The 24,916-nt window shown below is 27.9% G+C and overlaps 2 protein-coding genes across 9 annotated transcripts; both read left to right on the forward strand.

The window, feature by feature from the left end:
- The first annotated feature begins 1,421 nt into the window (after window positions 1–1,421).
- Window positions 1,422–4,598, forward strand: LOC130942070 (reticulon-like protein B8). Of its 6 annotated transcripts, none has more exons than XM_057870749.1 (6): window positions 1,422–1,549; window positions 2,622–2,815; window positions 3,047–3,227; window positions 3,335–3,476; window positions 3,568–3,637; window positions 4,239–4,598. In XM_057870749.1, exons 2-6 carry the CDS (start codon window positions 2,638–2,640, stop codon window positions 4,406–4,408), a joined length of 741 nt encoding a protein of 246 aa, XP_057726732.1. In that variant the 5' UTR covers window positions 1,422–1,549; window positions 2,622–2,637; the 3' UTR covers window positions 4,409–4,598. The 6 variants fall into 6 exon arrangements, with proteins under 6 accessions (XP_057726732.1, XP_057726733.1, XP_057726736.1 ...); XM_057870750.1 differs by having other exon boundaries at window positions 1,448–1,549; window positions 2,625–2,815; XM_057870753.1 differs by having other exon boundaries at window positions 1,454–1,549; window positions 2,630–2,815.
- Window positions 4,599–16,037: 11,439 nt separating this feature from the next.
- On the forward strand, window positions 16,038–23,520 carry LOC130941820 (transcription factor PIF4). Of its 3 annotated transcripts, none has more exons than XM_057870418.1 (9): window positions 16,038–16,479; window positions 17,130–17,234; window positions 17,414–18,260; window positions 18,695–18,793; window positions 18,876–18,941; window positions 20,313–20,378; window positions 21,616–21,954; window positions 22,567–22,693; window positions 23,335–23,520. In XM_057870418.1, the coding sequence occupies exons 2-9, from the start codon at window positions 17,155–17,157 to the stop codon at window positions 23,367–23,369; spliced, it is 1,659 nt and encodes a 552-aa protein (XP_057726401.1). In that variant the 5' UTR covers window positions 16,038–16,479; window positions 17,130–17,154; the 3' UTR covers window positions 23,370–23,520. The 3 variants fall into 3 exon arrangements, with proteins under 3 accessions (XP_057726401.1, XP_057726402.1, XP_057726404.1); XM_057870419.1 differs by lacking the exon at window positions 16,038–16,479 and adding an exon at window positions 16,484–16,597; XM_057870421.1 differs by lacking the exon at window positions 16,038–16,479 and adding an exon at window positions 16,720–17,039.
- The last annotated feature ends 1,396 nt before the right edge of the window (window positions 23,521–24,916 follow it).

A 24,916-nucleotide genomic window follows, 5' to 3' on the forward strand; every position in this document is an offset into this window, starting at 1 on the left:
ATAAATTAATATGAATTACATTTATAAATTTTAAAAATTAAATAAAAATAATTAAAATTTTAAAAGCTAAATTAAAATTTACATATAAATTCAACTATTAAATTGAGTAGTAACTCGTAATTTGACATAACTTAAAATTATTTATGATCAAGGACCATTAAAATCCAATATTCTAGTTGGTTTTGAAGACAAAGCCTTGATAGTTGATATGAATATGATAGGATACAAACGTGGAAAATCTTATCATCTTTCAGAAGCATATCATGGCTTGGCCCACACCAAAAATCATCATCTCCCTTTCCGTCTTAATATATTCATTTATAACTTCTAACTAAGTTAGGTTAATCTAGTACTTAATTTATTAATTTATTTAAATAAATATTAAAAATTTAAATTAGGCATCTACTATTACGATAAATTAATTTTAATTTATCAAATTAAAAGATATCATAAAAAATAAAAAATAAAATTCATTTATAACTTTTAATTTAAAAGTACATTAATCTTAAATTATCATTTTACGTGTAAAAAAAATTAGAGAAAATAAATTTTAATAAAAAATTTTTTCCTTTTAATTTGCTTAATTGATATTTTTTCGTTCTCTAAATTTGATAATTTTACTTTAAATAAATTTGTATAATTGTTTTTTCTACAAAAATGATCTAAATTGATTTTTTTTAATATTTACTTTTTAAATAATCTTTTAGATATTCTAACGAAAAATTAAATGAATAAATAAAACTTTTGTTATTTATAAAAATGATCTATTTTATCAAATTAAAGTTTTTTTAGAAAACTAAAATATTTGTTGGTATATTTTTATCAAAAATTAAACCTTTCAAAGATAAAATGATAGTTTATAACCATATAAGTTATAAATAAACTATGCTGAAATTATAGTCAACTTGGTCAAAATGAGGCATCACCAAACCATAACCATTTTGATTTTTGAGAACAGTCAAACCAGGTTTATTTTATTTTATTTTAAAAAAAGATGCCAAAATATCAAGATAAAAAGGAAGGTTGGTGTGGAGGTTCACGTGGAATTTGATATCAAGAATATTTAAAAAGCAGTAAAAGAAAGAAAAAAGGTAGTTGCATAATTATTTATTTATTTCCTTTTTTCCTCACAACATTAATTAATTAATTACTATATTCCCTATAGGTCTCCCACTCTTAAAAAAAATATTTATTTAAAAAAATTAGTTAAAAATTTTATTCAAAATTTCAAATGATTTAATTGTAAAAAAAAAGTTCTAAAAAAAAAGTAAAAATAATAATTTTAAACACTTTTTTGTTTTTTCCATAAATTCGACAAAATTAACTAATTTTCCATGGCAACATGAAATTCGTGTTTACTCTTTTTTTTTTTCAAATTAAATTATTAATCTAACAATATTACAATACTATTATTATTAATTTTTTATTATTATTATTTTCACACCATTGTTCCTTCTGCTACAAAGCAAGTTCCATCACTTTCTCTCTCTTTCTCTTTCACACTCACTTTCTCTGCGAATTTGCTTCAGCTTGCGTTTTGCTTACTCTGGTTTGTGCATGCCTTCAATTTTAGTTCTTACGATTTTTTCCGTTTTAAGCAGTGTGTGCGTGTGTGTGTTCAGCTGCTTGAAAATCTTCGTTCTGTTCTGAAAATGAAATCATTTGTTGGTGTTTTCAGCTTGTGGAATAAGCTTTGAATTCCATTGTTTATTTGATCCTTTCGTGAATCGTGATACGTTAAATGCGCTTTATGTTTCTGAATTTGGGGGTAGAAAATAAAAAAGAAAACTTTGGGGTACTTGCTTTTTTTTTCTTTTTTATTTTTCTGCTTTCCTTTTTATGTATATTTATAATTTGTTATTATTTATTTTTTGACTTCTGTATCAATGATCTTGACTTGCCAACATTTCTCTGATTTATTTTTGGCTTACTTTTTGGTGTTTATTAATGTGTTTATGAATGTCTTGGGATTTCTGTTTATAACTGTTTGTGCCTTGAAATTTTGGAAATATGTATAATAACAATAGAAGAGTGCTAGGAAGCCAGCAGGTTTTGTGATTTATAGTCATCAATTAGTTCTCATTAGTGTTTTTAATGGTGCGAGGTTATATCTAATAGTGTAGAATTACTCACATTTCTTTTGCTGATTAAGTGTTGGCCAGATTTTAATAAAAATGTTAGTCCTTACACTTTCTCATAACGAAAAATCAATTTCATGAAAACAAAGCTGTATTATTCAATGAGCTTGTAAATTCAAGGTTTTGCCTTGAAGTTTGACTTGGTGTGGGTGTAAGCTTTATGAATCCATATATAGCTTTTAGATGATCTCCTCTTTTGTTATGGTTCAGAAAATATAATTGAATCTTATTGTATTTGATTCCTGCACTGGTTTCTTTATAAATGATGATAATTGGGGACATTTTCTTACTTCATGGAGTGATTTTATCCATTGAATTTGAAAAAGTAAGAAATAGAAAAAGAGAAGAATCAAAGGTAGATGAATAATATGGAGAAAGAAAAGGATTTCTTCATATGGATTAAATAAGAATTTCTTTGATGATGATTCAGTGATGTTAGGCAGAATTGCTATTTTGTACATTGATGGTCTTCTCTGTTCTTAGTAGCACAGGAAGAACAATGGCAGACAAGATCACAGCTGAAAAGCTTTTTAACACTCTTGTGGAAACAATGGCAGCAGAAAAGCCAAAATCTGTATCCTTCTTTGAGGAAGAGAAATCGAGCTCTGTGAGCTCCCAGTTCAATAGACTCTTTGGACGCCAGAAACCGTTGCACAATCTTTTAGGTGGCGGAAAATGTATGCTAGTTCTAGCCTATTTGCTGCTGTAAAATATACTTCTTCATTCTAAAATATTTGTCACTTTGGGAATTCGGTACAGTAATAACTTAATGTATACAATATAAATTGTATCTTGGCACATTGGGTTATGTACAGAATTTCCAAGCCGAGGTATTCTGGGGAGGAGAGAGTATTGGCATTTCGTAGTCTTAATCTTTTTAATCTTATATTTTTCTTCAAATGATGCAGCTGCCGATGTCTTGTTATGGAGGAACAAGAAGATTTCCGCAAGTGTTTTAACTGCTGCAACAGCTATATGGGTGCTTTTCGAATGGCTTAACTATCACTTCTTAACTCTTTTATGTTTTGCTTTGGTTCTTGGAATGCTTGCACAGTTTCTTTGGACAAATGCTTCTGGTTTGATGAGCAGGTTATTTGAGCATGCTTTCATCTCTTCTTTTGCTGACAGTTTTGTAATTAATTTATTATGCAACTTTAAAGCTTTAGGTAAGTATGCTTTGTTCTCTGTTGCTACAGGAAGCCGGCTAAAGTTCCTCGTTTTGTTCTCCCGGAAGATGTCTTCGTGAATATTGCAACTGCCATTGGTGTTGAGGTTAACCGTGGTTTGAGGGTTCTTCAAGATGTTGCATGTGGAGGAAACCTAAAGCAGTTTCTTCTGGTAGGGGGTGCTTGCTTTCATTTTGTTATTTATAATCGACAATCGTGATTAAAAAAGATTATTGTGATTAAAATCTACATATTATTGCCAGGTTGTATTCAGCTTGTGGGCTGGTGCTGTGATTGGAAGCTGGTGCAACTTTTTGACTGTCATCTATATCGGTGAGTCCTGCTTTCGTTCATCTGCTTATCGTTCGATGGCTCTTCTAATCAAATGCACTCACCAATTATCATTATGTTTTTCTTAAACTATTAATGGAAAAATGTATTTACTTTTAAAGAATTCCCATTGAATGTTTTAAGCGAAAAGCACGAATAGTTGAAACGATGGACATAGTGTAATATTAGCATTTCTTGGATGGTAAAGCCAATTTATGCCTGTATGCTGAATACTATACTGATGATTAAAGCGACTGTAACCGGCATGGCATGGAATTTATGTTCTCTGCTGCTGTAAACTATTCCAAAACATTCTTAAACATTTGGTTGATTGTCTGTTGAGATGCTTGTTTGTGGAAATACTTCAACATAATACAAGCACATAATCATGTATTTGGTTACTTACACTTTCGGATATACCAAGAGACAAACACAATCATACTGAAATTATTGATTTTTTCATTAACGATTCAGTTGCTTCAAGCCTAATCCCATTTTGGTACACCATGTTAACTGTTTTTAGATATTGTTCCATCAGGAACAGAGTTTTCTTGATATTTATATATACTTCATTGCTAAAACTTGTGTTATATTATTCCCAAAGGTTTTGTTGCTGCACATACACTCCCAGTTCTGTATGAAAGATATGAAGATCAAGTTGACAACTTTGTGTATAAGGTCCTTGGTGAGATGAGAAATCACTATAGTAAGCTTGATGCTGGTTTACTTAGCAAGATCCCAAAGGGAAAGCTCAAAGGAAAGAAGTTTGAATGATTACATTCATTCTTATTCTTATATGTAAAATGGTTTGGACCAAAAAAATTTATGCTTTAAGCTTTAGGCAGCGATTGATCTTCTTCCTGTGTAAATTCAAGTACATAAAAAAAAGAAGATAAGTCTCTGATCTCTTAACTGTTTCCCATGGAATATATTTGGTAACAATTTATTATTTTCCCAAATTTAATCTGATATTTTTTGTTGTTTTTAACTTGTTTCATTTACATATGCTATAAACAAAATGAATTTTAATAAAGTAATATTATTAATTTATAGCTCTCGTTCCTATATTGGGCCTACCTGGATTGGGCTCTAAGCTGGAGTGGACTGGTTTAGTCTGGGTTGATAGCCCAAACAAATTGGTTAAACTTAGTTTAATGACCAAAAAAAAAGATTAAACTTAGTTTCGACCATAGCCCATAAACGCACATTAAACATGTCTTGGGAAAAGTGTTACATGACCCACAAAATGTTAATTATCTGGAGTAATAATTTTGTAAGTATAACTTTTATAAAAATAACGTGTGCATATAAACAATTAGACATCAAATTTGTTAATATGTATTTGTGTAATGTGTATAAATATATATTTTTTAATATATATTTTATGAGTAATTAATTTAGTGATTATTTTTTTGTGTATAAATAATATAATTAAAATTTTTATAACATATATTATTTTGATATCAATAATCGGCGATGAATATGTGTTTTATATTTTATTAACTAAAAAATAATTTAAATAAAAAATTAATCAACAACAATTCCTTTTTAATTTGAGTGTTAGAAGTATATGGTATACTAAGTATTTTGGAATGAAATCAATACATCAAGTTCAGTTGGTAGGTGGAATAAACCCTAACAGCAATACCCTATTAAATATGATGTCATAATGAATTTCATTCTAATCTTTTTTATGAAATAACTTTTTCGGAATAAACAAATAACAAATCATGCATTTAGGTCCACAAAAAACAAAAGATATGATTAAGTGTTACTAAGGTGAAACTTGAGCTATACAATAGAATATTTGCAATCATGTCTCCCTTTATTAGAGCCACATATCCCTTTAATTGAAAAGTCATCGTCCAATGAACAAGCACAAACTAGATACAAAGGCTACACATTCATCAAAGATAATCAATACATTTACTAAGAAATGGCCTTAATAAACTTCACAAAAAAATTCAATTCCATTTGTATTGGTGAAATGAAAGTCATTTTAATAAATTATTTATAAATATTCAATGGGTCTAACTACTTCTATAAACATGTTCATATATTTAAATATGAGCTCTCAACAAATTCTTAAATAAAAAAAAAAAATCTCCTATTATGATAAGGTGATAAGTACATAAAATAATTCATTCTTATTACTAATATATATACCTACTACCTTAAGTATTTCTCAACTCTAATCTACCTAAAATCTGTTTAAGACCCTTATTAACTTAAACATCGGATAATTTAAGTCTCAGAGTTCTTTATAAGTACCATCTCATACTTTTTCACGAAAAACTTAGATAACTTCATTCTTGCAAGAGAAGACGTCAAATCTTTCATCTAAAGGCGTTTAGACCTCAAGTTCAGGTCCAACTCATCCTAATTTTAAGTAAGTCTCAGAACAAATTCTTAAAAAATTTTAGTCTAACACTTTAATTTCCAAACTTTTTATTTCATTTAGACAAATTCATTCTTACATCAAATTGTTTGTCCACATAAAAGAATTTGATCGGAGAGTTTCAAAAACTCTTAAAAATAGTTATGTCTTTATTAAATAACAATAAATACTAATTTGTTTAACCTTTTACTAAAATTTAATATAAAAATTGATTATTTAATAAAATAAAAAAAATTAAGACTGGTTTAAAAATTTCATCAAACTTGGTGTGGGGTATTCCTAAAAAACCCTAATCTATGTACCCTTTTCTTCTTTTCTCTAGTCATGGTCACATTTGGCCAAAAGCCTTCATGTAAGGATCTTTTAACCTTTGGTGTGTTCAATATACAATTAGTACATACATTAATATTGATTCATTCATGTCAAAATTGTTTGGTATATGCATGGCATCCATGTGTAAGCATGTGAAAGGAACATCAAGGCGTGTGTCAACCCTAAACAACACATGTTGAATGCATTTTTGCCTCAACAAGACATGAGCTATGCTCAATTCTTGGGCCCTCACTGCCCATTAGGGCAAAATGTATGGATACAATCCTCACCATGTCATCCTCCATTGCCTCCTAAAGAATGCTACCATTTGACAACAAAACAATACTCATTAAAGTGCCTCTATGCTAGTTTGTAAAGTTGCTACAAATAAAGGCAAAACTTATCTTTCAGAAAATCTAGAATATATTAAAAGGAGCTTGCTAGATTTAAAAAAATAGTCATTTTAAGTATACACTAAAATTAGTCATCAAAATCAATCACCAATATAAAATATATATTAAAAATAAATTAAATATATATTTATATTTTATATATAAATATATATTGACTAATTTTTGTAGTTAATTTTAACGTGTACATAATATTTAAAAAAAAACATAATGAAAAATAATCATAATGTGGGAGGAATGTTTTAACAAACTATTGATGATGGTAATTAGACAGAAGAATAAAGTAATACTTCACAGCATATGGGAATTGTTTTAACCCTCAATCTTCCATTAGCCAACATTACCAATTTCAACTAATTTTTATCAAAATTATTTTTTTATTATTATATATTCACAATATTTTTATTTTTAAATTTTAAATTCCAATCCTAATTCAATTATTTTTTTTACTCTTATATTCACAATCTTTTTTTCATTTTTAAATCTTAAATTTTAAATTCCTCTTCTAAAAAAAGTTAAAATATATATATACTAATAATATCAGCCTAGTCTAATAATAGACAAAGAAATGAAGAATCTAAGCTATGGAGGTGAAATAAGCATAATATATTATTAAAAAAAATTAAGTTCAAATAAAAAATGCTCCTTCGAGCATATTTCTTACGTGGCATTGGCAAATATTTTAATTTTCTTAAAAATATTTTTCAACATTATAAAATGCTGTGTTTGAAGACTTCATGATCTCATCAAGAGACTTGAGTCAACTTAATAGGTATAGTTTATTTATTACAACAATGGTGGTCAGTTTCTCCATGCTTGAAGAAGTGAACAATTACCATCAGCCTGAAACAACTCATCAATGGCGAAGAAGCTTTCACAACAATAATGGCGGTGATGATGACGACGACGACGACGACAATGGGGTTGATATAGCACCAGCAGCATAGTTTCTTTTTGGAAACCATACACATCAAAGATTATTATTCAGTAAGACTATAGAGAGAGTAGTGCATTCTGAATGCATATGCTTTTTATATATATAGAAGAATAAGATTTAGGGTTCCATATAATAATCTTGCTTAGCTTCCATCATTTGACTGAAAAAATGAAATGTAGTCAAATAATTAATATAGTGTAGTGTATCTTTTACTTATATTATATGTATCAAGTTTTATATTAATTAGTATTATTATTATTAAGTAGGGTTTAATTCTTCTCTCTTTTTCTCCCTCTTTGACTCATAATATCTAACTTTTCTTTGGCCATTGACTCGGTATACTATATCTGAGAATGTGAATGTCATATATATAATCAGATGCAAACACCAAATATTTTATGTACTCATTTAATTTATTTAATTCTAATATAATATATACAAATGTTTCTTATGCTGGGTGCAAATAAAGAAAGAAATTCTTAAATAAATAAATGTCATGAGAATTGCTTTGCTATCTGGTTTCCGCCGAAAGATATCTTTTGGGAGAGAGAGGTTGGTGTAGTTTTATTTGTTTTTATTTATTTTTTAACTAATTTTTTTTGTTAATATCAGTTTTTTTTTACATATTTTATTTATCTTAAAATTTGATTTTAAATTATAAATTTTTAATCTCTAAATTTTAAATGATATACCTAAATTTTAAAGTTGGTTAATATTAATTAATTAAAAATTATTTTTTAATATTTTTCAATTTATATGTACATTGAAGTATCACTTATTTTTACAAAAAAATTAATGTATTATTATTAATCGAAAATTACTAAAATTTTTTATTTTTATTCATTAATTAGTTATTAATATTTAATTATACGAATTAAAATATATTATTAATTTATTAAATTAAAAAATTAAATTAATAATTAAAAATAATAAATTCTAATAATTCTATGAAATGGCTTTTGTTAATTTGGTGTATGAGCCAAAACGATGAGAAGAGGGGCCAGCCGGCCAGGTGATATGCAACTGACTTTAATTTAATTATTTGTACTTTGCATGGCAATGAAGTCATCATAAAATAAACAAATATTTTCTGTATTAAAAGGTTAATCTATATTATTATATATAATACTATTGTAAAGATATAACGTTCATATTTCTTATTAAGTAGTTAAGATGACTCGGTTATATAACTGTTTCTGTTATGACAGTTATAAGTAGTTGTGGTGTATACATATACTTGTTGTATATATCAACTACTTCTCCATATCAATTTCTTCTTCTAGTATTCTATCTTCTGTATAAAAGATACAATTATTTATATATTTTTTATTAATAATATTAAATATAAATTAAAATCAAATTTTAAAATTAGTTATTAGTATATATATATATATTAAAATATAAAATATATATTAAAAATAAATTAAATTATATATATTTATACAAAAATACATAATAATTAATTTTAGTGTATAAATAGTATTTTTATTTTTCTATTAGTAAGTTAAGTTTTTCAGATAAATAATATCATGATGTTATATAACAATGTTTTGGAAATTAAAAGTCAAATTAATGTTGGGCCTTTACGTCTTGAAATGTAGTTCTAATGGCATAAAAAATAGATTAACAAAAATACTTCATATAATAGACCAGACGAATAAACAAACTTATATATAAGTAGTGTGTATATACAAACAACAACAATAATAAAGCATTATCCCACTAAGTGAGGTCGGCTATATAAATCAAATGATGTTATTGTGCTCTATTATATATCATGTCTACAGAGACTCTTTACATTGTCATATATAGGGTTGAAGCTTAATAAGAGGGGGGCAATTAGTCACCAATTCACCATACATGGATTTATATTATGTATAAATACATATAGTGTTTACCTAGCTTTGATTAAATTTTTTCCACTTTGGGATGATCAGGCAGTAGTGTAGGAAAGTCTTTTATATATACAAATCACTATTCCTTACTATTTTATGTCTAAATCTAACTTGTGATGTTTCAATATACTACTTCAAATATAAGTGCCTTCCTCTTCAAAAAAAAAAAAAATAAAATAAAATAAAAACAACTAACTAATTAACTCACTAACTAAAGTTATATTAGGTGCCTTCAACATACATATCCTGAATACGATATACACAGTGTAGATTAGATATCAAATGGAATATTATTACCTCAATTTTGCTTAAGTATATATGTGTATCAAATAGTGTTGTTATATATCCGGCACTTCTCTTATTTTCTGACTAACCATTTTTTGAAACAAATACATAAATAATAAATTGTTATTCTGTTTATTATTATTTGAGACATCGATTCTATCCAAAATAATTATTTGAAATATTACAGCATGCATGTGTTGCTGGGATTAATATAAATGTAGATTATTATATATATGTTTTCATTATGATATATATTTAGCACGTTCTTCTTCGATGTGAGCAACATATTTTTCAAGCATTTTTTATAGAAATGGGCCTCGGCCCAATCATAAGAAAAGAGTAATATATGCAACGGCTTGTTGGGCTTCTTGTTTTGTTTGGTGAAGCCCATTATGAGATATAATATATAAGTAGCGGGTTATTCGGCTTCTTGGTTTGTTTGGTGCCCACTTTGCTGAATTCATAATAGAACATGAGTCTGACCCAAAATATAAAAGAAGAAAATAGAGGATAAGGAAAATAAAAGCCAAAGACCAAAAACAAAAAGGAAAATAAAGGAGGGCTATTAGCCCTAAAATGGTGTTTATGAATAAAAAATGGTATAAGGACCTTTTTTTCCTTAATAATAAAATAGAACAAAATGAAACTAAATTAGATTGACCCAGTAATTAATTCTCTTATCCGCTTAAGTAAGTGTGAGGAGTTTAAATTTTGCATTATGTATGCAGAAATTCATTGACGACAAACCCTTAAATGAAACTTCAATCGGCGACGAATTAGTCGTTGCTAACCATCGCTCAGGGTGGATGACCATCTTCAAATGAAGTAAAAGATGTTTTTATTTTTTGAGTTGTCTATTTATAATGAGTAATTCAAATTTAATTAAACAGGTTAATAATGTCAATAAATCAATATAGAATCTTAAATTAGGATAATTTCATAAATATTTTAAATAACTTTATCAAATGAAACTCTCATAAGTCATGAAGTGCTCATCAAACATTTTGCCACTATTATTTTTGTACATTTTTTTTTGGGGGTATTATTTGTACATTTTAACTGTGTATGTAAAGACCGAAGACTTTTCAATTCAAATGGTATGTACTATGTTCAGTCTGAATAGGGATCATACAATACCTCGACATGGCAATTATGTTATGTCTCAGACATAAATTGGTGAAATAATTGTGAACGAGTGCAGGTGAAAGAAGACAATGATATATAGCTAGGACACATATTTATTATAAGTCCTATACTCCTATTTTTTTGGTTCAATGTGTCAGAAGAAGTTCAAATGTGAGTATTTTAATATGCTGTTAACTAAGATTGTATTTGGAGGAATTTAACATAACAACTTGCTTGTGCCACAATTAATTTGAAAATTTAATTCGATGTATTGTCAGTGTAAAATAATTTTATACGTGTTGTTAATTACGTAATATCACATCAGTAAAAATAACTATCTTTTACATTAACCACTTAAATGATCATTCAAAAAAAGAATGTAATTATAGGACTGTACAAAACGTTTTATATTATCAATACATTAAAATTAAAATTTTAATTTTAGAATAACAATTAATTAAGGGTACATAAAAATACAATATTATTTTTCAACTAACAAATTAAATTTTGTCCCTTAATGCTTAACAAATGATTAGTTTTTGGCCCATCAATTTTAATGATTTGTGAATGGTGAATGAAGGCAAGCAAATGAAGGGAGTGAATTGGTGATTTTGAAAAGATACTAACATTGAATGTCAGCATTAAATTTTCAACTGACATTCAAAGTTTCAAACATAATAATTAAGACTTGGACGGTGTATATTACAGCAGAGCTTCTAATCCACTGGTGGGGTATTCTGGATAATGTTATGAGCTATGACACCAATTTTAGGACATTATATATAAATGACCTTAGCTAAGGTTTTTTTTCCGAGTATTATCCATTATTCCAAGGTCGATGAAATTTGGGAACTTGTTAAATCACGTAGCAATAAGTTCATGTTGAAAAAGGTATCTACAAGGAGAATTCAATGCTTTAAGATCAGAAAGATTCGTGTGTGGGGATGGTAAAAATATTCACACTCGCGAATATCTGCGAAAATTATTTGTGACCAAAATATTAGTGGGGATTCATAAAATTTCTATATGGAAATAGAGACCACTCCCGTGAATCAATGGAGATAAGAGTGGAATTAAAGTATTCGTCTCATAAGTTAAACATCACTTATATTAGTCAAAATAATTATGCGGATATTAGAATAATAAACATCTCATGTTATAAAATTGCTCATCTAAAAAATTTAAGTTAATTTCGGGATTCACCAAGAATCGAACTTTTTACCTTTCAGATTTAGAGCTCTAATACCATGTCATGATAGCACTCATCCCAAAAGTTTAAATTAATAGGATAGAAAAAATGTAAAACTAATAGTTATATCTCTAATACTGAATTGGACATTCTTAAACCTTCATTTTACACATTGTACAAATGTTCTATTGACTCTCTATACTTTCTCATAAAATTTTTGTAAAAGAAATTTTATTTGAATTTCTATATATATAGGTTGTGTAAATAATTATAATTTATTTTATTTTAATTTATATATTAAAGATTTTATATATATATTATTATGTTAAATTTGTATTTAAATTAAGTTTGATTTGATATATTTAATTGAATTGTATTAGATTTTATTATAATTTTGTTAATTTTGTTTTAAAAAAAGTTTAAAACTTAATATACATAAATTAATAGAATATTTTTCTCAAAATTAAATATATCCCCACTTATGGAATAAATATTTAAATCTTTAAACTTGAAACTTCTCTTATTTTTAGAATATTCTCTTAATTCAAATATTTTTGTTTTGACAACGATCTAATTATAAAATTTAAAATAATGTAAAGACTAAATTAAAAGTTTTAAAATTATAAAAATTTAATTATAAATTTGATAAAATTAAAAAGACAGATAGAATAATTTAACCAAAAAAATATTTCAAATCTAAAAGGGTTGGGTTCTTAATTTAAAAAAATAAATAATAAAAATATTTTATGTACACTAAAATTTAGTCATAAATTAATCATTATATATTTATATATATTAATTCATATTTTTTAACTAAATAATCAATCACAAAAAAATTAAAATCTATCGTAATAGAATAATCAAATTCAATAGACAAATAATCATATACTTTCTTACATTGAGATTTTTTTGTAATGAATAATAATTAGGATTTTTTTAAAATAAATAAAATAAATATTATAATTACTGATATGCGTGTATATTTTGTAGAGTGTTTATATTTTTTCACATTTAATCTTATATCATTTACATAAGTATGGTCATATCTTGTTTACACTCTAAATGAGATAAGATACGTACATCTCTCCACATATGCACAATTATAAACATGTTGTGATACGTGCTTATCTCATTTACATTGTAAACTATATAAGAGTGAACTTAGGTCGTTAACACAGTAAATGAGATATAATAAAACAACCATCAAATATCTATAAAGAAGTAACAAACCATTAGTATTCTTCACCAAATTATCAATTCTTCCTTCTCTTCCCTATTTTTCCATAGAACTTTGGGAAAAATGTCTAGTGGTAGTGATTTTTTCGTTGTGATAGTTTATCCAAGCTGTCAGATAAAAAATAGTGACAGCGAGATGATATTTGAATGTGAGAGTTTGGCACAGTTCCGAAGTCGAAGAGCAAATTCGTTGTCGGAGCTGAAGAGTATAATATTGACGCACGTTGGTGGTGTGGAGACAAAAGAGGTTGGTCGAGTTGAGTATAGGATGCTAGTACTGATGGGGAATGGGATGTTTGAATTTCATGTGTTTTGACTCAATGGACAATGGCGATGAGCATGTGTGACTTATGTTTGATGTGCACGAAAAAATTATGGTGAAACAAGTGATGGAACTTTTAGCGGAGGTTTGTGACGTTGGTGGGGGTGATAGTGGTACCTCAAACTTTGTACCGGATGACCTTCCTCTCGCACCACGTCCGTTGCACTGTGCGAGTTCAGTGCAGGACATGAACGTTGAGGGTGAGAAATCAGACGATGAGTACGTTGTCGATAGTGACGGAAGTGGTTCATCTGAGTATGATGTCAAAGATGAATTCATACCAGAGACTCCCGTTGGGGGATCACATCCATACCTTTTGCTTGCTCCCAAACCAATTCCAGAGTTACCATTCGGCAAAGCGCAGAGTATCGAGTAGTTGGTAAGAAGGCTCAGCCTGAGAGTGTAGTGTGGGTGACGGATACTTTGGCAGAGGAGGCAACCACTGTGAGGTCATCATCAATCGGCCATAGTTAGTGGAAGGCAGTGTGGCATACTGAAGCCCAGGCCGGTAACCAGGACCGTGGGAGGAGCCTGCACCAGGAGACATCTAAGGCACCCAGACCGATGTCGTAGCAGGTGGGGTAGAGAAAGAGACCCCATATGCGACACCATGCTCTCTCGCCATATAGAACTGCTCTGCAATCCGGAACATGGTCTGCTGGTCAACACTCCTAGGAGCTCCTCCACATACTCCCATGTCGGCCGCTGGTGCCAAGTCTGGAAGTCACGCAGGCACCCACCCATCGGCTCTCCATTTATGTGTAAACTAAGGTGGTACACAATATTTTGCAGGGTGATGGTGCACTCACCCTATAGCAGATGAAAATATGGATATCCGGATGCCACCGCTCCACAAATGCATTGATCAGGGAATTGTCAAAGACAAAGTCCCTGAACTGCACCGTGTCACCAAACCCAACTTCTCTCAGGTAAAGGACGATGGCATCCGGGAGTGCAAGTGTGTGACTAACCCACCTAGGCAATAAAAGGCGAGGCCTATATTTTTAGATAAAAAAAATTAAATACAAAACTTCAGACTAATTTTTCTACCATGTTCAAAGCAATTATAAAAAAAAAATAATATGCAACTTAGATAACCAGCAAAAAAAAAAAAAACAATACTTAAAATTCTTATTTACCAACTAACATACTTATCAAAAGTTCACTATGAATAAACTTAACTATTGCAAACAAAGTTATCAACAAGCCTTATCAACAAGCCTTCCTTATGAATAAAAAGTTCACTGTGAATAAACTTAACTATTTATAAATGTCTTAATCCCTATTTGCCAATTAACAAATTCTATGTTACCTAAATATCATTCAGTCTATTCTGTCTATTCACTACTTAAATCGCAATAAATTATTAAATCGAACTATAAAAGATAACATTAGCCTCAAAGTCGATGTTTCCGCAATGTGCCACTGCGCGTTCAGCCGATTAATGTTAGGGTTGGGTGCCATAACATTCCGAGACTGAAAAAGATCAATAACTTGGCCTAAGGATAGAGAGAATGTGAGAAATGTGGGTGAGGGGTGAGGTCAGGAGGTCTGTCAACGAGTTGTATTTATAGGCCAAAATTTTCTTTATGTATGGTTATATCTCGTTTATTCTATAAACGAGATAAGACACGTATCACAATGCGTTCATAAATGTTATACGTGGAGAAGTGTGCGTGCCTTTAACTCTAAACGAGATATAGCCATACTTATCTCGTTTACACTGTAAATAAGATAAAACTAAAAGTAAAAAAACGTAAATACTCTACAAAATACACATATCAATAATTATAATATTTAATTTGTTTATTTTAAAAAAATCCATAATAATTAACATTCTTTTGAACCTCACTCTTTAGAATTATTTTATAAAAAATAGTTATTAGTATTTTACATTTTTACTAAACATCATATTTTTAAATTGCCACTAATTAAATCTGTAGTCAAATCTTACCTTATCAATAATAATTAGATCATGATTGAATAAAATAAAATAAATAGTGTAACGTTTCCTTGAATTACATGCTCCAATACTCCTAAATAAGATTAATGAAACTTTTTTTCTTCTTCTTCTTCTTATTATTATTTTGTCCTTTGAAAGATACTTTGATTCAAAGATTATTTAGTATGAATAACGAGTGCCACAACTTTTATTCAGACATTGCTGTCTCTTTTCTATCCTCCAATAATGCACATTTCTATTCACTATGCCACTTGTCACCACCCTCCCTGAATTTTTTGATACCATTCACCATGCTCATACAGAATTAGATATATTATACACACACACACATTTATTTAACACATAGTTCTAACTGCTACAATTAACCAATCAGAAAAGCCTTGTTTGCAAAATTATGCACACCCCATGTTTGTAAATAGTCCTCATCAACAGAACTGGTCCCATATTTAGAGTATTATATTCCATTCTATCATAACATGCCACAAATGCAGAGCCGTGTTTTTTCTAGCTGTTTGAACGTTGACAAGAACAAGAACAAGCACCACTTCAACTTGGGGCCTTGTATTTTCATCTCTTCTCCTTTCTTCTTATTGGTGATGTCACATTCATGATTTCTTGCTGTTAACCTCACTTTCTTCTTGTTCCCATAAAGCAAAGGCAACAACACATTCTTCAGAGAGAAGAATGAAGCTTCAGTTTCTATAGTATCCTCTAGTCAACCAGCTATAAAATATAAAAATAAAAAAAGAGTGTTTTTTTGCCTTATATATCAGGTGGGGTTCTTCTTTTTCTGCTTATAGTTGTAGGAAGAAAAAGAAATACAGTTCTTATAGTTACTTTTTTGCTTGCCTGAAAATGGGTCTATTCTTTTCATGTCTATCATTAATCCAAGTAATACAGTTCTTTGTTTCTCTGTTTATGAGTGTTGTAGTTATGCTAAAGCTTTTTTGTTAAGTTGACTTGACAGGTTTTGTTACCAAATTTATTAAGTGTTTTCACAATTTTCTTGTATGTGTTTCATCATATTTGTTTATTATTCTTTCTCTGAGCCTTGTTTGTTTCCTGGTAATGTGCATGTACCTTTCAACTGTAATAGCAAAGCCAAATTGATTTCCATTTTTAGAACTCAAGAGAATTTTAACTAACTTTCTGTGCTTTATTTATTCAAAGAAATCAGAATGGCCAAAAAACAAAAAAACAAGCAACTATTTCCATAGATGTCCCAACAAGGCTATATTTTATTATTATTTTCTTCTTTCCTTTTATATAAATTCATGCATCTTTACATGCTTATGTTGATAACTCAATAATTTGATGCTGGACTAACACAAAAGTACATGCATAGATTATTTTATTCTGCTTATTGTAAAAGTTTATTCCAATAGTCTGTCTAAAACCTCTTCTCTTTCTTTTGTTCAAACAGATATAACTGATTTGGTTGGTTAGCCATGATGAACAACAACAGCACTATTCCTGGTTGGAACTTTGAGAGTGATGCCTGTGTCATCAATCAAAAGAGTCCAATAGGGTGTGTGTTATGTCATCTATATCTCTCTCTCTATATATAGCTTCACTATGATTTATATCAAGTGTACTCATTTTAACTAAACACTGGTCAAACTCAGCAATCATTCACTTTTGAATTCAATTTCAAATGAATATGACAGATATTTTTCTAACCATATATCTATGTGATCAATTATACAGGCTGGACCAAGATCTTGTAGAGCTTCTATGGAAAAATGGGCAAGTAGTATTGAGCAGCCAAACACAAAGGAAACCAGTTCAGAAAAGTGATGCATCATCAACATTAAGGAATGGTGTTCATTGTGGAAACTCAAGTAGTAATTTGAGTCAACAAGAAGATGAGACAGCTTCATGGATTCAATACCAAGTTGAGGATCATCCAATGGGACAAGAGCTTTGCTCATCAAATCTTTTATCTCAATTGACACCTTGTGAAGTTGAGGCTTACAAGCCAATCAAGCAATTGGAAGAACCAAAGTTTGCAAAATTTGCTACCCCAAATGCAAATTTAAGTCCACAACAACAAAACAACAATACAAAACCAATAAATCCTATGCCTGCTCCAAGATTCCAGGTTGCTCCTGATTCATCTAATCAGAAAACCAATGACTTTGTTGGTGGATCATCATCATCACAAAAGGTTCCAAAGTTTTCTCATCATTTTTCAGCACCCGCACAACAAAAGTTTAGGGAGAAAGTTAGTGGTAACAATAATGTGCTACAAAGTGAGGGTAGGGAGTGTTCAGTTATGACAGTTGGATCAAGTCACTGTGGCAGCAACAACATCATCCCTCAGGAACAAGATACTACTTTCTCTGAAGCAGTTAAAGACTGTGTTCAGAGAAGTGTTCCTAATTGGAGTAACAATAAGGGGAAGTCTTCAGAGATGATTGAGGCAACTGTGACTTCATCCTCTGGTGGCTCAGGTAGTAGTCTTGGAAAGACTACTTGTTCTTTATCAACAGGAAATCATCTTAGCCTAAAGAGGAAAATCACAGATGCAGATGAATCAGAAGAACAAAGTGAGGTGAATTCCTCTCTCTTTCCAATTTCTTTTACCCTATCAATTTTTTACACTACAGACAAAATACAAATTACCGTCAGATTTATTGTCAGATCATATCCAACAAAAAAAGTTTTGACAGAAATACATTACAATCGGATTTATAAGTGCTGATGGAAAAATTATGAAATTAGCATCCAATTTTTCCGACTTTAAATTCGACGGTAAAACATGAAAAAATTTAAAATTTTTAGTCCGACGCAGATTCTGATGGTAAGTCACTAAGTCTCACTCAAATTTAAAAACCAATTCACGTTATATTTTGCGTCGGATTTTGTTACCGTTAGAAATTTCTACAAAAAGATCTAACTATAATACCAACGAATAAAATTCGACGATAAATTCGACAACTATTACATTTTTCTGATAATGTGAGTTATGTCTATTGTATGCATTAGGCCACAGAGCCTAAATCAGGTGTTGGAAACAAAACATCTCAGAGATCAGGATCTTCTAGAAGAAACCGTGCAGCAGAAGTGCATAACCTATCTGAAAGGGTAAGGGGAATCATGATAATTTTTCTGCTCAAATTGAAACACTTTTTTCTTTTAACAGTAACTATTGTTTTTACTAATGCAGAGAAGAAGAGACAGGATCAATGAGAAAATGAGAACACTCCAACAACTCATACCAAACAGTAATAAGGTTCACTATCATATACAATGCATGCTGACTTGTAACTTTCTTCATTTTAATTAAGTCTTTGTTTATGTAGATGCATGCATTTAATCATATATTGTCACTATCAAGCTATAGAGTCAGATCTAGACACTACTATTGTCTGTCATGGTTTAAAAACTTGATAACTAAGCTAACAAATTATAAGCAGTAACAAATTGTTTATAACCAGAAAATTTTGTTCAAGGAAGCAAATTTTATAATACATATATATAATTGAGTAATGGAGTGTCGTGGTCCTTAATATTTTGGTTAAGTCTTAATTTTATCTCTAATATTTAAAACATGTTATTTTTATGCTAAACGTTATATTTTATTCTATTTTAGTCCTCTAATCAAAATTAAAAAAAAAATTTCTAAAAATATCCTTTCTTTCGTTATGATTTTTTTCTAGTAGCAACAAAAATCATAAATATAGTAGTTATAGTGATTGTTATAGTGATTTAAAAATAAAATAACATAATAATAAGAGAAGAAAGAAGATAACAATAGAGGGGAAAAAATAATTTTGAAAGAAAAAGTTTTAGTTTTGGCCAGAAGGCTACAATACAACGAAATAAAATGTTTAAATAAAAATAGGTTATTTCAAACGTTAAAAAATAAAAATAAGACTTAACTTAAATGTTAAAAACTAAAACAGGACTTTATTCTATGTAATTTTAATAGAATATGTACAAAAGATAAAGCTTGTGCTTTTTTGTTGTTGATGTTTTCCAAATTCTTTAAATTTGTTTTGATATCTAATTTAATTCAATTTTGTGATAATATTTGAAAGAGAAATTTTTTGGGATCAGTAACTTTTAGTATTTTTTGTTATTATTTGACCAGCATAAATACTAAATTATTTTTAACAAATAAATTTTATTAATTTATATATGTATACTCTAAAAAATATAGATATAAACTATATTAATTTATGTGTACAAAACTGATAAATATAACTACAAATTATATGCTTTTTGTATATAAAACATTTATAAATATATGTATAAATTATTACTGACTATGTGCTGACCAAAATAATAATATTTATTGGTCATATAGTATTATTCTATTTGAAATAAGTTTCAAATCTTCTTCTACTTCTACTGTTATTTTTTTTTTGTGGTCACCGATTGGTCAAAATATTTTTAATCAAATTTATCTTTAACCACGGATTCCAACCTTAAATCCAAACTCTTTACAACCACAAATAAAATGTGAGTTCTAATGTGAACAGCTATGCAAAAGCGAGTTGAACTGTAAGTTGTGAGTCAACTTTTATTTTTTCTTTCCCTTTTTCTTTTTTCAATCTTTTATGGCAAATAACAAAGGGTTGTTTTATTTATGTGTTTGCAGACAGACAAAGCATCAATGCTAGAAGAGGCAATTGAATACTTGAAGTCACTTCAGTTACAGCTTCAGGTACAAGTGCCACACAAATCATAAATGAATTTAATTTGTGTCAAATTTCACTTCAATTTTTTTTATATATAAACTTCTTATATTTAACCAAAAAAAAAAAAAAACATAAACAGTAAACAACTATTTTAGACTAGAAAATACATAAACTAACTAGATATCCATCAAATATTGGGCTAGTTCTAATTATCCAAAGAACTTACAGATTTAAAAAAATTTTGTTGAACTAGCCGTATTTTTTTAATGAATATCGTGTTAGTTTATCTCTTTTTTAATTAAAAGATGAATGCTAACGTATTTTGAAAAAAAAATAATAAAAGAGTGCACTACCTAAAAATTAATTTGCTATTAAAAATAAAAAAAATAATGAATAAAAGATATTAAATTCTTAATTCTAAATCTGACTTCTTGATATAAAATATAATAAATAAATAATTAAAATTTACTTATGAGAAATATTAGAGAATCATTGAATAGATTATTTTTTACTATCACTTTTAGTCATTAACTCAATTTTTTTAGTTTAGTAATTCAACAACATATTTAACCTACACTTTTAAACATTGATAATTATTAATTAATAGTAAAAAATAATAAATTCTGATGACCCTTTAGTATTTTTCTTTATTTATTTAACAAAGAGTACAACATTCTTTATTTAGTATAAAAATAAGCTTTAATTAAAATTGCTAACACTAAAATATTTTTAAATAGTAATTATTAGAGATATAGCCATTCATATTGCATCTTTTTATCCCTTTAAACTTTTGAAAAAAATAGTATTATAATATGATATTAGAGCTCTATGTCTAAAAGAGAGTCTTGTTTGAAGAGACATATTAAAAATAAAACCATTTATATTATCTCCTACAATGAGTTTAAGTTTTTTGGAGAAATAGCATCATGATAATAATTTACTCCCATATAAAAATTTAAAAGAATTTCAAGCATTTCAAAAACAATGATCTTTTAATAATTTTAGCTATTGATCTCAATATATATATGTATATATGTTAAAATTAACTATTAAATTGACTATTAAATTATTAGAACACCGATACTCATAAGGTAGGAACTCAAATGCGATTAACTTCATGTGAAATTGATAACCGAAAGTTATTAGATGATAATTTAGTCAAATCTATTAAATCATTTAACAACCTTCAGCTATCTACTTACTCATGATATATTTGAAAATTTCCAAGAAAACTTAAGAAATCTTTATGATTGGTGGTGTTAGGTAATGTGGATGGGAGCAGGGATGACACCAGTGATGTTTCCTGGGATTCAGCATTACATGTCACAAATGAGTGCAATGGGAATGGCTGCAGCATCACAACCTTCTCTTCCTTCTATGCAAAATCCAATGCAAATACCAAGAATGCCCCTTGACCAATCCAACATGCCTTCTACTGTGTCTCTGCCTCATCATCAAACACCTTCAAACCAGGCTTTGATGTGCCAAAATCCAGTTTTGGGTGCATTTAATTACCAAAATCATCAGATGCAAAATCCATGCCTTGCAGACCAATATGCACGTTACATGGCTTATCATCATCTCATGCAAACTGCATCTCAGGTCAACTAATAATGATTAATTTTAGTCTTAACATTTCAAACCACTTTTTTTATTCCCATCAAAAATTTCATTTTAATAAGATATGTTTTGACTTGGTATATCAATTAAAAAATAATATAAATGTAATAATACGAAATATAATAACTCAAAGTTATTTAATTTAGTTTAATATTCATAATTTTATATATATAACATTTGTAGTTACACATTTATTACATTTAATATTACTCAATTATTTTATCAATAATTATAAAATAACAAAAAAAACAATCACTAAAAAATATAAAATAAAAATAATTTTTAGTTGATTTGAGCTGACTTTCTATGTTCTTTTACACGTCATTATATAAATGTACTGGTACATTAGTATTTCAGTAATTTTTAACCGTTAATTTTAATTATAAAAATTATATAATTAAAGTCAACGGTTAAAATTGATTAAAACATCGGTGAACCGATATATTTAAAAGCTTTCATATAAATAAAAAGTCATGTTACTATTGATAGACAAAGCCATTATGGCTTCATGATAAGTTTCATGGAATAGGTTTAGGGTTAAGTTTGACATTAGAGAAAGTATGATAGTTACTATGTTGGTGTTTTGTGTTGCAGCCAATGAATGTATTTGGATATGGTTCCCAGGCTGTTCAGCAGAGTCAAACAATGATGCCACCCAGCAATAACAATGGGACCATGAATGTTGCACCTAATTTTGAAGATGCTATCACTGCCAAAATGGGTAATTAAGCACCCACCTATATATATAATCTCCAAATAAATTCTTTAATTTCTTTTAGGGTTGCAAAAAAAGAAAAAAAATACCATGGGATGCATTAATGTTTGTTAGTATAAAATATTTATACACATTAAATCAAGTAGTACATATATATTTAGTAAATATAAGTCAAAATAAATTATTAGATGATGTTTTTAATGACGATAATGATTTTTAGAAAATTGGCCACAATATAATTCAATAATTAAATTGGCAAAAACAATGTTTTATAAAATGTTATTTAAAATCTTGTATATTTTATCAGAATCTAATCTTACTTTAAAACCATATGAGTGTGTTTGGAAACTTTAGTGAGATAGAATTGAATTGAATTTTGAAAAGAATTTATTTGAAAACTAATTTTTAAATTTGGAACAAAAGGAATTGAAAGAAAACGAAATGGTTAAAGTATATGTAATATTACTATATTATTACCCTCAATAAAAAAGAAAAAAAAAGAAGAGAAATAGATATATTTAAAAAACCAAATTATATTAAGATTAATTTAAATATTTTTTATTTTAAATACAATTTCAATTCTAAAAAAATTTCTAATTCTATATATGCTTTTGTGCCATGATTTGAACATTTCATGATATTTGCAGGTACTTCCACCTTTCAACAACTGAACAATAACTAATAAACTTAATAATTCTTGGAGGGTTTTGTATGGTGCAGTGTACTATAGTAGTCAATTCCAAAAGCACCAAGATACACTCCAATGAATATTATGTGGTTTATTTTAGAGATAAATATGTAATTCATCATATTAGATTTAATATTTTGAGAAATTGTATGGGCTAGGTTATTCTCATGCTTCTAACTACGACACATCAAAGCAAAAGTATATATATATAGCGCACTTTGTAGATATGAGAAAGATATTGTCCTGATTTTTCACATAAAGAACAATAAACTAACACCATATAATATATACAAGATTCTACTCCTTATATTACCACCAAAACAAATATATATATATGTTCTTTGGATTTATTTTTTAATATTTCTATCGATTAAATTCGTCGTTATCCAAAAAATATTAAAAATAGGATATATGATATATTAGTCATTAAATTTTCTTTTTTTGTTGGTTTTTCACAGTATCCCTTAATTCGACAAACTAAAAACTAATCCGTCACGGTACTGAACTCCATTTAAGAATTTGCAATATATATATATATATATATCTTAAATCGACTCGAAAATGTTGGCCGTAACACTTTTTGTTGTGATGAACATTTTTTGTTTTTAGAGGTGAAATATGAATCAGGAATATATATTTTGTTAAAACATTCTTAATATCATGCTTTTTTTTTTACAACGAAATTAAATCAAGTTGTGCGAAAGGGAAACATATAAACAAAGAATGAAAACGTAGAATAATTGAGAGGGCAAGGCAGGAATGCATGGATGTAAGATTATTTTATAAATGCCATACAAATTGGTTGAATGTGGATTAAGTTTATCTTCTATCTCTTTCGTGAATTTATATCTTGACAAAGATTGATAGCAACTATCACAATTCACATATATATATATATATATATATATATATATATTGATTAATTTTGTTCAAATTAGGGAATTATTTAATCTTTTTAAGTCAATCATAGTAAGAGAAAATTTCATTCACTTTTTTTGAGAGATGTTAAAATAATATTCTCTTCCTCTTTATTTGTAAAATGTATACTCTTCTTTCTTATAAGTTTTAAAAAATTTCTCTTTAATCTATTTTAAAAATTTTTTGTTAACTAACGTTAAATTTATCCATTTTAAAAAAAAAATAAATCAGTTTTTACAAAAATATTCTTTAGCAAACGTTTTATTTTTTTGTGATTAAATTTTATTTACTAAAATATCCTTCATCAAATTATTTTTTTATTGATTAAATTATATTTTTACTAACTTTTTAAATTTTTTAACTATTAAATTATTTTTTTCTAAGATACCCTTCAATTTTTTTTAATTATTAAATTATAATTTTACCAAAATTTTTTTTGTATTTTATTATTAATTTTTTGATGTTAATGTATATTATTTTAATATTAAATTCAAAAACTATTACCACTATTAATATGTATGACAATTAATATTAATAAATAATTTCTTTCATAGAATTATTAAAATTTATTAATAACTTTATCGGAATTTAAAAATAAGATGAGATGGATAAATCCTAAATTT

The sequence above is a fragment of the Arachis stenosperma genome, chromosome 7, assembly GCF_014773155.1.
Source record: "Arachis stenosperma cultivar V10309 chromosome 7, arast.V10309.gnm1.PFL2, whole genome shotgun sequence".
Classification (NCBI taxonomy): domain Eukaryota; kingdom Viridiplantae; phylum Streptophyta; class Magnoliopsida; order Fabales; family Fabaceae; genus Arachis; species Arachis stenosperma.

Excerpts from the sequence above, each read along its gene's own strand:
- LOC130942070 (XM_057870748.1), top strand. The coding sequence starts at position 2,602 with ATGGTCTTCTCTGTTCTTAGTAGCACAGGAAGAACAATGGCAGACAAG. Across the intron at positions 2,816-3,046 it reads TCTTTTAGGTGGCGGAAAAT|CTGCCGATGTCTTGTTATGG; the intron begins GTATGCTAGTTC and ends CAAATGATGCAG. Across the intron at positions 3,638-4,238 it reads TTTGACTGTCATCTATATCG|GTTTTGTTGCTGCACATACA; the intron begins GTGAGTCCTGCT and ends TTATTCCCAAAG.
- LOC130941820 (XM_057870418.1), top strand. The coding sequence starts at position 17,155 with ATGATGAACAACAACAGCACTATTCCTGGTTGGAACTTTGAGAGTGAT. Across the intron at positions 18,261-18,694 it reads AATCAGAAGAACAAAGTGAG|GCCACAGAGCCTAAATCAGG; the intron begins GTGAATTCCTCT and ends TGTATGCATTAG. Across the intron at positions 18,794-18,875 it reads TGCATAACCTATCTGAAAGG|AGAAGAAGAGACAGGATCAA; the intron begins GTAAGGGGAATC and ends TTACTAATGCAG.